At 33.6% G+C, this 14367-nt stretch overlaps 1 protein-coding gene and 1 long non-coding RNA gene across 2 annotated transcripts; one reads left to right on the top strand and one right to left on the bottom strand.

Moving 5' to 3' along the window:
• Positions 1-460: 460 nt before the first annotated feature.
• Positions 461-7620, top strand: LOC18447909 (uncharacterized). The gene is made up of 2 exons (XM_006857994.4): positions 461-911; positions 7244-7620. The coding sequence occupies exons 1-2, from the start codon at positions 579-581 to the stop codon at positions 7406-7408; spliced, it is 498 nt and encodes a 165-aa protein (XP_006858056.1). The 5' UTR covers positions 461-578; the 3' UTR covers positions 7409-7620.
• Positions 7621-13979: 6359 nt separating this feature from the next.
• Positions 13980-14353, bottom strand: LOC148783100 (uncharacterized). The gene is made up of 2 exons (XR_016049110.1): positions 14265-14353; positions 13980-14095 (listed from the first exon to the last, which is right to left on the bottom strand). It is a non-coding gene; the product is annotated as an uncharacterized LOC148783100 (long non-coding RNA).
• Between the last annotated feature and the right edge of the window lie 14 nt (positions 14354-14367).

Genomic DNA, 14367 nt, shown 5'->3' with positions numbered 1-14367 from the left:
TCAAAACCATGGAAATTAACGGTCAAAATGTTTTCTTACTAGAATTATTATTAAAATTTACTTATTTTTTCATATTCGTGATCTCCATGTTAGAGATTACATGTCTTTAAAATCCATTTCAAAAATAGATTTATCATGAGACCTGCATTTTTACATACATATGCAGGCTTGGGCGAGATTGAGATACTCCCCAATTTTTAGATGCAGAGATTTGAGTATTAAAAAACTCAAACCTCAAAAAACATTTCTCCAAGAGAATTTTTTCTTTTGGAAATAATCATCTAATCTTAAGTAATTTTCAAATTAAAAAATTAAAAAATTCCTACCAAATAGGTATGGTGACGGAGGCAGTAGAAGTGCACTATGATCCCAAGGGAACATAGTATACGTGCTCTTAGAACGGTAGAATGCTCGTGGAAGAGCATATAATCTTTTGACCCATTTTAAAGTGAAAAATAAAATATAGAATGCCAAACCCATCTTCGCCCTAAAAACCAGTAGAAAAACTAGAGTGAGAAAGAGAGTAAAGACCAAAGACCGGGGAAAAAAGTTTAGAGAGAGAAAGTGTGTCTGTGTTAATGGCTTCCTGTGGGCTCCTTGTTCGAGTAGCAGACGCCATCCTCCTCCCTTTCTTCGCTTTAATCGCCATCGCAGCTCCTCTTGTCGACGCCCAAACCGTTCTCCCTTCCTCTCTCTTCCCCGAATTTCTCGCCGATCTAAAGTCTCAGTACGCCACTTTCTCTGGTGATTATCTGATCGCAAAGAAGCCCCCCTTCTTTGTTGGTCTCGTCTTCTACGAATTAATCGTCCAATGGCCCCTCTCACTCGCCAATCTCTACGGCCTAATCGCCTCCAAACCCTGGTTTCGAACCACCTGCCTCGCATATGGCGTATCCGCTTCTACAAGCATGGTACTGCACCCTATACTTTCTACCCCACTTTAAAATGAATTTTTATTTGAATTTTACTTTTTGTTAAGTAATCTCTCATAGTATTAATGAAGTATTTTGGAGTATTAGTTTTTTTGTGTAATTATTTATGGGGTATTTTTGCACTTTGTTAAAATGGAGACTTTTTCCAGAAGCTGTCTTTAAGATGGGTGTCGAATCCGGATCTAGCGATTCCGGATTTGGCTGAGTCCGCCTCGACTCCGCGGGGCGAGGAGGTGCCCGGAGTTGCATGTACAAATCCGGGTACATAGAAAAATTTTAAAAAATCCTAGAAGTTGTGAAAATTAGAGAAATGTTCTATAATTGTTTACATGATTTCCATGTTTTTAGCATATAGTTGTGTGTGTTTTTTGTTATACTCCATGTTTTTATATTATTTTTTCTTGGATTTTTAAAATATCCTCGCTTAATTTTTTAAACCTATTTTTTCTATTTTGTTTTTAACAATTGTTTCATGCAGGCTGGACCGCATTTCTACATTATGCAGTCCAGTGGTATAAAACATCCATCTTAACTAACCGTCCAAATGTTTTCTTATTATAACTATTATTTTTATTTTTTCAAATTTTATTTTTTTTCATATTCACGATCTCCATGTTAAAAAATATATATCCTCTTAAAATTAGGATCAAATTATATTTAAAAAATTTATTTATTGCCAAGCCCGCGTTTCTACAATATACAGGCTGACTGCATTCTAACCGCATCCATCCATCCATCCTTTTATATATATATATATATATATATATATATATATGAGCAATGACCTAATGCAATAGTTGTATCATAGTAAATGCAACAACACTTCTAAAAAAACCATGTTTGTGGTATTTGTATGATCCCAAATTTTGCACACACACTCTTCATCTCAATAATCAATCCAAAAAAAAATTCAATTTGAACGGTCAAAATGAGTCCCCTCCAAAAACAAATCTAGACTATTCATTTTGTGAATTTCAAGACCTTAGTATTTATAAACTCAAAATCATTTTTTTTTTAAAATATTGTTTATTTAATAATAATAAAGCCATCCAAAACAATTGTAAATGAAAAAATCCTTCTAAGGCTTAGATCTAAGCATCTCACCAAAATGAATGCCTTATGTTAATTGGGCTAAAAAAAAACTTTCTAAGTTGTGTTTTCGAAATTTCCTTTTTTGTAATTGTTCATTAGAATAAAAAGAGTGTATATTTCAAAATTTGAATCAAACAAATGGCTATAAGATGGTTTTTTAAGGTTATTGCGTCATATTACTATACAATGGTTGCATGAACTCATTGCTATATATATATATATATATATATATATATATATATATATATATATATATATATATATATATATATATATATATATATATATATATATATATATATATAGGGATTGTCTTTGCGGACACCATTTACCTTTTGTAGAGGTCACAACTATTCTCATCCATTAGATGTCAAATTGGATGGCTTGGGTTGAGTCACGAAGTTCGAGAATTTTTTTTTTGAACTTTATCTAGTCAATGACACATTTACAACCACCCATTTTGAAATTTAAGGGACAAGAATGATTGTGATCTCCTTATACAAAAAAATGATTGTGATTTCTTTATATATATATAAAAGTATACAAAGAAACCATTTATTTTTAATATAAGGAGGTCACAATTACTTTTGTCTATCAGATTTCAAATCAGATGGTTGTGAGTATATCATTTACTAGATTTTAGATTCAAAAAAAAAAAATTCTCGAACTTTGTGACACACCTCAAGTCATCCAATTTGGCATCTAAGGGCTGATACTATTTGTGACTTCCTTATACTAAAAACAAATCGTCTCATAATATACAATCTCTGTATATATTCCAACATATAGTATTCTAATGTTTTTATTGTGCTAAAAAAAAAGAAAATTTATCAAAATATACATAACAATGAAACTATGTAATATTTTATTTTAGGTGTATTTTGATTACCTTAGGTGTATTTCGGTAAATTTTAAAAACCACTTTGATGTGTCATTTGATGGGCTATTTGAAATTTGATCAAAATAATGATGGAACTTTGAAGTTAGACAAAAGTATGGGAAAGATGTTAAGTAGTTTGAATTATAGGCGTAGTGCTTTGATAAATTTCCCTAAAAATGATGAATTTTTTAAGTGATTTTGGAAATCATACTTTTTGGGCTGTTTTTTTATTAGGGATTGTATAATAAGGGCATTAGATTGAAAACATAATAAATTGAAGTGTGTCATAACATAAGAAATTTTATTTTAAATTTTGTGTCCAATCAAGGATATATCTTCAGCCACGTCATTTCACGTAACGGTCGATAATGATTAATACTTTTTTGTATTAAAAATAAATGATCTTATTGTATACATTTCCCATTTAAAATTGGTTCTTTTGAAAAATCACGTTTTTTTGCCATGAGTTTTTAACGACGGTGCTGATTATTAATGAATTAGAGGGGTTTTTGGCTCCTTTATTGCAAGATTTGAGTAGGAGTGGCTAGATTTTTTATGTGGTGCGATATGTTGTCCAACAAAGAGGCATCTGAATGTCCATGATGGAAGGTGGAGATTATGCTTAGCCCCAGTAGCCTGGAATACAGATGTTCTCAACGGTGGATCATTAGAAGTGGACAACTCAGGGTCACAGGATGCAACATCTACCATACACCATATTGGTGTATGGTGTATTTTCCCTTTGATATGGGAGTTTATGAGTGAAGAATAGATCTGATCTTGATCGAAATTAGGGGTATAGTGGCCATCTTGCAGTGCAATTGTTAAAATGGGATTGTATATTATGAAATCATTTATTTTTGGACAAGAAGGTCAATTTTTTTTTAGCCATTGGATGTTAAATCCAATATTTTAAAATGTGTCGTAGCTTTCGAGAAAATTTGTTTCGGATTTTGTGCTCAATTAGTAAGGCTTCATTACGATTTCACATCCAACAGTTGACAATGATAGTGACCTTCTTGTTTCAAAAATAAATGATATCGTTAAATATATTTCCCTATCATATTGCCAATTTTGTCATTCTCTAGTAAAGGGTAATTTGTCATTCCTATTGAGGGTAATTTTGTCATTCCATTTGGTAACGTATGCAAAGTTGTGGTAATTTTGTTGTTTGGGAAGTTTAGGGGTGTAATGGTTGTAGGGCTATTTTGGTATTTTGGTTTTTTAGGTGACCTCAGCTTGAGTGCCTTATTTGTTCACCCTCTAGGCCTTGTCAAGGGTCGGAATCAGACTTGACCGGTTAGCGATTGATGTTTGGCACTCAAGTTTGATTCCTACCACTCCACTACTCAAGAAAAGAACTCTATAAAGGGTGTTTTAGTCATCTCCGGGATGGACATTTTGGTTTTGGTTTTGGTTTTGGTTTTGGTTGGCGGAGTCATTGCCTCAAATGGAGTTTTAAAATTCATAATGAATATCGCAAGAAAAGAAAAGAAAAAATAAATAGGATTCGTACTTATCAATGTGGGGTTTACGAGAACATCTCACTTGTAGAACTAAAAATCTTAAATATCAAGATCTCACCCAAGATCGTGTACATAGTTGGCTAGATGTAAAATAGATTAACACAAACATATATCGAGTACAAAAAATAAAGTAAAACTTAAATCACGTCATAACGACAAAAATAAGTTTACGTGGTTTACTTTCATAACGCTACATCCATGATCTCAATAAGTAGAAATCTATTTTATCAATAGATATTACTATTTTGGGTTACAAGAGATAATATCTCTCTCTAAACATCATTAAGATCTTCAACAATCTTCCCTTATAAATCCGCTCCACTAAATGAATGACATCATTGATCAATCTATCTTTCCATTGTCATATTGCGACTGTAAGTAGTACCTTGAGAGCAACCAATAGACTCTCTCCCTCTAAAAGTGAAAATTTAACCAACTCAAAATCTCAGAAGGATGTTGCATCTCTCTAGGAGGCTATCTTTCTCTCTAATGGATACCATCGTGTTCTTGGAGGTCCCTTTCCATGAACCTCAAAGGGCGTATCGTTAAAATGATAGGTATTATGTCTTCTTTAACCCATTTTTATGAAAAACACTAGGTTTTTTTCTTGCTTTATAAGAAAGCCATTTTCTTTTTATCATAATACTCTTAATCTTTAATAGAACATAGGAGTGGTGATTTTGACTATCACCAAACCTAATAGACAAGACCTTATCATACTAGCATTTTGATTGGCCGAACTGCTGCTCGGTGCCTTTGACAGTCTAGCCAAAAGCAAAAATAACGTTTGGCAAAAAAAAAAAAAAAAACCAAAATCAATATTTGACCGGTTTTGGACTTCTGTTCGTTTGGTTTCGACTCCTCTAACTAGCCGGTTTCGACCAGTTTGACTGTCCAAACTAAGTAGGCGACTTTTTATAATATATTACATATGTTAAGCTAGTATTCATACTTTCTTTAATATTTTAAAATCCAGCCAAATTGGTTCTACCAACTGTCAGATAAGCTTTTATTTGGCCAAACCCCTTACCAATTTGGTGGTCGGTCAGATCTTGATACCACTTATTTTGAACTATTTTTTAACATCTTCTTTTACTCTTTGATCTAATTTCAAATTACTCATTGTTCATCATTTTTCAAATCACCCATCGAATGACACATCAAAATGGGTTTTGAAATTTATCAAAATATATACATGGAGTAAACAGATTTTATTAGGTTTGGTGATAATCAAAATCATTATACCTATGTTTTTTTTTAAAGATTAAGGATATTATAGTTGAAAGAAAAGCGGATTTTCTTGAAGAGCAAGAAAAAGCCCTAGTCATCTCTATAAAAGGGGGGTCAAGAAAGGCAAAATATTCATCCTTTGAGGGTCACCCTTTTTGGGATTCATGGAAAAGGATCTCCAAGAAGGAGATGGGTGTCTAAGAGAGAGAGCCATAACTTATAGACAAAGGCGGTTTTCCCATGGGACTTTGGATTGGTTAAAGATCTACTTTAGAGAGAAAATATAATGGTTGTTCTCAAGGTTCTCTTTTTGTAGTGGTATAGCGGTGGGAAAGATGAGGTTGATCAATGGTGTTGTTCGGTCAAGAGCGCGGATTTAGAAGGGAAAATCAGTGACGTTTTTATTGATAATTAAATAGTTATATCTCTTGTAACTCAAAATTGTAATATTCATCGAAATAGTAGATTTTTACTTGTTGAGGTCATAAACACAGCCCTACGGGGTAAACCACGTAAATAGTATGTTGTTGTGATGTGATTTAGTTTTTGATTTATTTTTCACACTCAATTTATAGTTGTATTTATTTATTTTACATTTAACCAACTGTGTATACGATATTGGGTTGGATTCCGATGTTTGGATTCTTAGTTTTGCAAGCGAGGGGTTCTCGAGGACCCTACAATTGGTATCCAAGCACAAGGTGTATACAGGTTTAAGATTTTTAATTTCAGTGAAGGACAAGATGAATGGTGAATTTACGTGGATACATGGTTGGTTTGAGGTGGTGAAATATGGAGGCGAAATGTTTGTAAAAATTCCACAATTGATGCAAGAGAAGAAATCAATGAATATATTCAATGAAAGTCGACGAAGCAAATTTGGTGATTTTGCTATCAAGATGGATATTGTTAGGTTTGGTGATAGTTAAAATAACCACGCCTATATTTTCTTTAAAAGATTAAGGGTATTATGGTAGAAAGAAAAAGAGATTTTCTTGGGAAGCAAGAAAGAAGCCTTAATGAACTTTCTAAAAAGGGGTTAAGGAAGATATAATGCTCATCCTTTAAGGGTCCCCCTTTTTGGGGTTCATAGGAAGAGATCTCCAAGAAAGAGAGACATGGCCTCATAAAGATAGGCGATTTTCCCATTGGGGTTTTTGGTTGGTTAGAGTTCCACTTTTAGAGAGAAAAATCTCTTGATTGCTCTTAAGATTCTCTTTCCAGTAGCAGTTTAGTAGTGGGAAAGATGAGGTTGAACAACAGTGTTGTTAGGTAGGGAGAGTAGATTTCGAAAGGGAGATATTAATGTCTAGAGTGGTTTATATCTTGCAACTCAAAATTGTAATGTTCATTGAGATAATGGATTTTTACTTGTTGAGGCTGTGGACGCAACGCTACGGGGCGAACTACGTAAATCATGTGTTATTGTGGTGTGATGTTGTGAATCCTAGTCCGTCATTCTACTTTATCAAAGGCCATACTTTCAGTGAGTACAAAAGTCTCCATATTATGCATTGTTAAACAAAATTTTGAATAATTTATTAATGCTCAACAAAATATTGTTTTGTTGTGGGATGTTGCAGGCTGCTATTTTGGGAGAGTTGTTATTGTCAGGGCAGTCATCCGATAAGCTACTGATGATATACCTCCCATTTCTCTTTGTCTCTCTAATTGCCATTGTTCGAGGTCTCGCCCCTTGTTCCACAATTGCTTCAACGCCTGTGCCGGCTAGAAAGAAGAGGGCTTAATGGTGCCCATTTTGTCTCAGACCCATTTTGTTTTTCAGCTCAACTTGTGCAGGCATGCACTTTTGTTTAGAGAATTTAGTGCACCCTTGGTAATTGGAAGTTGGGGATTCTTTAGAACCTGAAAATTCTAGGTCCCTAGATGCTAGAACCGTTATTATGTGGGAGTTTTGGAATGCTTGTTTTGGAAGTTTTTGAATGTTTATTTGATAAAAGTTCTATGTTCTTTTTTTGGAATATAGAATTTCCTAAAGCCGGTCAGCGGTAGCACTTCTAGTTTAACAAATAAAGAAATGCTACAATAAGCCTAGAACTTACAACTTTTGGGGCCTGAACTTCTAGTTATCAAACTTGCCCTTCGAAATATTTATCCTGGACAACATGGTCATTAGAAGTGAGCACCAAGCATATTTTAGTTGGCACTTCCGAGGTACTCTATTAAGGACACGGTTTCTATGTGTCTATGTAGAAATGTGTCCGCTTTTAAAAATATATTTTTGAGATGGAGTTTTGGACCCAATTTGAAGGAGATCATGAATATGAAAAAATAAATAAAATTTTTACAACATAATAATAATTTTATAAAGAAAACATTTGGACGATTAATTTCAATTGTTTTTAGATGGACCACTCATTTGCGGCCATCGTTAAGATGGTTGCTTTATAATGCAGAGGAGCAAATGTATAAATGCAGGATACGATGCATGAAAGAATTTTCCTTCTATTAATTCCATTTATAGTTTTATACAGTCAAAGCCTATATGCATATACTTATCCCAACTGTGTGGGATGTCAAAATAAGGGACTAAAGCACGAATTACTAATATCTGAAGGATTTCCTTTTCATGATAAACAATATCTAGGGGTTGAACCAGCGTAACATCCGTAAATTAGTTAAAAAAAAGATAATTTTGTCTCTGTAAGTACTGTAAGCCCATTCATGTTGCTGTACTTTCTTTCGTAAGGGTAGACCATAGAACGTATGCTATGGTTAAAAAAATAGATCCGTGATGAAGATCACCTATTTGGAAAGCTAGTCTGGATCTGCAATCTAGCCAAGTGAATTGATCGATAAGAAAAAAATAAATAAAATTTAAAAATAAAAGATGAGACCGGATCTAGCTAGATCTATGACATCACTGGCCAAAGCCGTCCCACCCCTGCCAGTTCCCGATCCAAATCAACCAATTGAAATTTAGATTGCTGATTTTTTAAACATTGTTATAACTTGAGCTCCTATTCATTTTTTAAATATTTATTGATTTTTTAATGTATTAGGTGAGAATGGAAGTTTAGATCTTAACTGGGGCACCCAACCTCATTCTAGGCCTTGTAAGCCAATAAAGATTGGACATTGTAAGTGTAATTAGTAGGAGGATGCAAATAATGGAGTGAAAGACAGCAATTCACTGAAGTGGAGGCAGAACGAGAGATGAAAAAAGTTAAAAAGGTTTTCTATGCTACAATCTCATTTCCCACAGCATGCTAGCCCCACCGGACCATCCGTCGACAACAGATTGTCTGGAACAATTGTTGTGCTACTCAAAGTAACCCAAAGGATTCAATAGATATTAGAGTGGAGAAACAACTCACAGAAACATGCGTTGAGGTAGGAGCATAGTTAGCAAGTTTGGGAATAATAATGTATCGACGAACTAAAATATTGGTAATAAATCGACTTAATTTTAAAAAGTCAAAGGAAAACATCGAGTCAAAAATACAGATCGCCAAAAAATATAAAGTAAGTTATAGAGTGAATATTTCATATTTGGCTAAAAAAAAGTGAGTGAAAAAAGAGATATTTAAAGATAACATAAAATTATGATTTGCAGTTATTGTATAGAAAAATTAAAGTTATTGAAGAATAATTTTATGGGCCTTACCTAGTATCATTAGACTAATACTTGACATTTTATTGTCTAAACTTTCAATAAATTCAACAACAATGCTTATTATGTTATCACAACACAAAAGATATCACATATTTATTGGGGGCATAAAATGAAACAACAACAATAACATTGAATACAAGAACTATATTAGTAAAATAACAAGAACAATAAACCAAGGTATAGAATTATTGTACAAAGAAAAAAAAAACAAAAATATCCTTTTTATAGGATTGCAGTAACTAAAACAGAATAAAAATAACCAAATATGTAAAATAGTGGTTCATCCAAAATATTATAGTATATACACTAATAAAATAAAATAAAATAAAAAAAATGAAAATAAGCAAACTTCTCTATGCATAAAGAAAGCAACAAAATGCTTAAAAAAATTCTAATCTTACACTAAATTCCTAGATGCTTAAATCTTTGGTATCATTGCATCTCTCTTGCTTTGAGTTTAAAGAAGAAAAAAAATTTGGGTTACTCTTCTTCTAACTAACCTATTATTTTGAGATATATGATTATTTTGATATCTTATGTTTTGGAGAATAAATTGCTTGTATTTTTTTCATACACTTTTTTTAAGAGAACTTATTAGTGAAATTTTTTGATGGAATTTTTTGTTAAACCAAGATGGTTAATATACTCCCCCGTTAATGTGCCTAAGGACCCGGTTTCTATGCGCCATGCCCGCATATGTAGAATGCGGGCCTCTTAATAAGTTTATTTTTTTAGATGGATTTTAAGATTTAATTTTTTAAAGGCATGTAATGTCTAACATGAAGATCATGAATATGAAAAAATAAATAAATTTTAAAAACTACAAATAATAATTCTAGTAAGAAAGCATTTGGACTGATAGTTTCTATTGTTTTTATATGAAACACCTACTAGCATCCATCTTTAAGATGGATGCCCTACACTTCCTGGACCACATATGTAAAAATGTGATCCAGTCCGCATGAAACAAATTTTCTATCTTTAAACCATAATTCAATAATACTAAGTTAATGAAGAAATAAAAGTACAAGGAAGAAGTTTTTTTGAAAAGTTTATTTTAAAAAATGTTAAAATACGAATTTATATCAGTTTCACTAAAAAAAAACACATTTTTTTGAGGATCTTATGGAAAACTCGAACTTCTTAACGGATTTCGAAAAATCTGATGTTTTAATCGAAGACTTACTAAATATGGGTAGTAGGAGTATGAGGAAATTGAAATGATAGAATAATATGTTGCACTAACCTGCATACATCCACTTCATCCATGTTATCTCTAATACCATGTTATCTCTAATACCATGTTTTCTTCTGTTTGGGAATGGAAAAAAGCCTTGAAAGGCAGACGCCCACATCTCCACACTTTTCCCTAATTCTGGGGAAAATTGCAGCACACCCCAAGGGGTGCGTTGCCAATTTCTTAAAAAAATAGGGAAACTATGAAACCCCCTCATCCACCTTTTATTTTTCTAACCTCACGATCTCTCTGAATCTCTCTTTGCCTAAGTTCTAGCCCGAGTTTTCTCTGATTTTCAGAGACAGTTTTCTATTATTTTTAACAAGGATACTTCTATTTTATTAAAAGTAGAAGTACAACATGAAGAAAGCTCAAACAAACAAAACCTCATAAAGAATCATGTTACGTCCCTTTTGGCCAAACTATATGCTATCTCATTTGCTTTTCTATAAACATGCCTAAAAGACACTTTTAGTTGTGCACAAATGTCCATTATCTCCATCCACTTGGATTTAAGACTCCATGGTGTTCTAAAATCCGTGTTGCACTAATTAATAACATTAAGAGAATCTCCTTCAACATAAAAAGGAATAAAAGTAAACCTCTAAAAGTAAACCTCTGTTACACCAACCGAAGCCCTTGTAATAATGCTTCGAGCTCTGCATAATTTGCAGTTGTCAAACCACAAGGGCCAGTATAGCATAATATAACTGCCTCGTTTGAATCCCTTATCACCCCCAAAGCCTTATTGCCACACGAGCTATCATCAAAGTTCAACTTCAAACTGTCATGCACAAAAACTTGTTGTCGACCCTTGAGTCTGACCTTAATAACCCTATGCATAATCAAATTGGAAAGGTTAACAACATCTGCTTCGGAAACACCAAAGCACTCCTTTGTGATAGAAAACCAGCTCCACATATCGTGTTAGATCCTCCTTTTTACCACCTCCTCTTCCAAAAGCAGCTCCTTCAAAATTCTTCTATTTCTATCCAACATAATTCTCAAATTAACAATTACCTTTGAAATTTTCCAAACCATCTTTCCCACCTTTGAGAACCAAAACTCAGTTGTTCCAAGATTTCCAAGACTCCAAGGAATGATTGGAGTTATTTCCAGCAATCGAAAGATCCAACACCAGAAACTATAAGAAAACAGGCAGCGCAAGAAAAGACTATCTCCATTCTCCTCATTCTCCTTATACGAAATACAAACGTTAGCCAAGATTGTGCCTCTCTTCACAAGATTATGCCTCTCTTCACAAGGTTATCCAGTGTTAATGTCTTCCTTGAAAGAGAATCCAAATAAAAGTTCTGATCTTTAAAGGAATAGGCCAACTCCAAATCTTATTTAGCAATGGGTGACTCCATTTTAATTTGTCATAGAATGGGAGGTAAGCAGATTTAACACTAAATTCTCCATCATTCTTAACCTCTCACACCAATTCATCTTTCATCATATGTGACAACCGAAGTTCCTTGAAGGTTACTAAACAATTCCAAATATTGCAATCAGCCACCCTATTATACAAGAAATTAATGTTCCACTCCATTGTTTTCTACATTTTCTTTTTTCTCAAGCTTCCAATTTCACATAGAATCTCTAGGAAAATAGCATTCTTAATTACCAAACAAGGCTTTAGGGCCTGTTTGGTAAATGGAAACTGAAAGTTTTCTAAAAATTTGGTTTTTTGGACTCCTAAAGTTGGATATTTTGATATATGGAATCAATAAAGACCATGTTTGATAAGCTACCTCTATGAATTCTGGGAACCTGTATTTGATTAAATCTAGCAATTTGGAAACTGAGAGACCTGAAAATGAGCCAGTTCCAACCGTTTATTAAAGATTCCATCATATGACATAGTAATATTTGTTCGAATTTTATAATCAATCAGCATCCACCACCATCATTATCATCAACATCAATAGAGTTTTTTTCCAACTATTTGGGGTTGACTACATGAATCTTGGTTTGCCATTCTGCTCTATCAAGAGTCATACGCTCAGTGAGGCTATAAGTTCCCATATCTTTTCTCAATACTTCCAACCATGCCCTTTTGGGCCTACCCGTTACGCTTTTTGAGCCTTCCACTACAACCAACTCACTCCTCCTAACATGGGTTGTAGTAGGTATGCACTGCATTTGGCCAACCCGCTTTAGTCTATTTTCTCCTATCTTATCGCATATTGGAGCTATATCTAAGTTCTCTTGAATGTATTCATTATGAATCATATCCTTTCTTGTCTTGCTGCTCATCCATCTCAATATCCTCATCTCAACTACACTTATCCTATAGGTATTATTGTTTCTTGACCACCCGATATTATGCCCCATAAAGCAAAGCTCTTCTCTTCTCACAGTTGTCTGAAAACAACCCACCCCCCCCCCCCACCCCCCTTTGAGTTTCATTGGTATGCAGCGATCATGTAAAACTCTAGTTGCACCAATGTTGTCAAATTCGCTTCGGAGTCTTCTTCGGTTTGACAAGAAAAATAAAGTAATTCGGTGCTTCATCCAATGCGAGAGCAGATTTCAGACTTCTTTTTTTTAATTTAATATAAATAAATTAGATATTTATATATAATGAAAAAAATTAAAAATGAAAATTTAAAAAAAAAAATTAAAAATACTTTTATATAGGTAGTTCTTTTCTGATCGAAGCAGCCCAAAACTTCAACCGAAGCAACCAGAAACGACCCAAATTTGACCGAAGCGGCAACACCATGCATCTCTTCGCTTCGATTTATGCTTAAACTCCGAAAGCTTCGACCGAAGCGAATCAAATTTAATAACATTGGGTCCCACCCAAATCTAATTATATATGCGGCATCTTTCTCGATCTCCTCATTTTCCTAAATTTCCAACCCAAAATATCGAAAGTACCATCTTTTTTGTTTTTCTTGACTGCCAATATTAACTACTTTTTCATCTCTACTCCTATTATTTCTAAACTTGCATTCCATATATTATATCTTAGTCCGGCTAATTTTAAAACATTTAAATTCTAAAACATCCCTCCAAAATTTTAACTTTCTATTGATGCCACTTCAGGTCTCATTGATCAAAACGATGTCGTCTATGAACAACATACGCCACGGTGCCTCATCTTATAAATGCCTAGTTAAATCATCCATAATTAAGAAAGCAGCAATCATCAGCATCCATTCATATGTAAAGTAAAATAGGCACATAATGTAAACGTAACAAAGTTACATTGTCATAATATATAATTTTTTTTATTTAGAATCCACATCATAATAGTGCACACCTTTTCTCTTTATTTGAAAATAATGCAATTTAGATATTTAATCATTATTTTGTTTTAGGGAAGTAGTCCTAGGGCATTGATTCAATCTTTGAATATTGTAATATGGCTATGGCGTCCAATTTTTGCACATTTTCGAGATGAGAATGATTGTAAACATAAAAGCACTACGCATTATAGACAATTTAGTCGTGTAGTCCACTATAACATGAGGATTAAGGCTACATATAAGTCCACCAAAACACCAATCCTATTGTCAACCAAAAAAAGGGACGGGGAGATAGAGAGGTTCACTGCACAGAAAAAAATTTACAAGAAGAAATAAAAGCATAAACCGACAGAAAAAAACCTAAACTACAAAAGGTATGGGCTTGGTGAAGATGAGCTTCTTCCGTAGTCCTTCATTGCAAGGAAAAAAATTTACAGCAAAAAAGAGATAAGTGAGGCAGAGAGACATTCTACCTTTTGCTGATTGCGATGGTTGGGTTGAGAGAGTGTAGCAGGGCCGTCGGGGAATGGTGGAATGGTTGTGGGGAATAAAAGGATGCTACAGGGGGGTTGTCAT

Source organism: Amborella trichopoda, chromosome 2 (genome assembly GCF_054954075.1).
Source record: "Amborella trichopoda isolate Santa Cruz 75 chromosome 2, AtrichopodaSantaCruz75HAP2 v2.0, whole genome shotgun sequence".
Lineage (NCBI taxonomy): Eukaryota > Viridiplantae > Streptophyta > Magnoliopsida > Amborellales > Amborellaceae > Amborella > Amborella trichopoda.
Note: the sequence above shows the minus strand (reverse complement) of the source record. Positions and strands in the feature narration are given on the sequence as shown.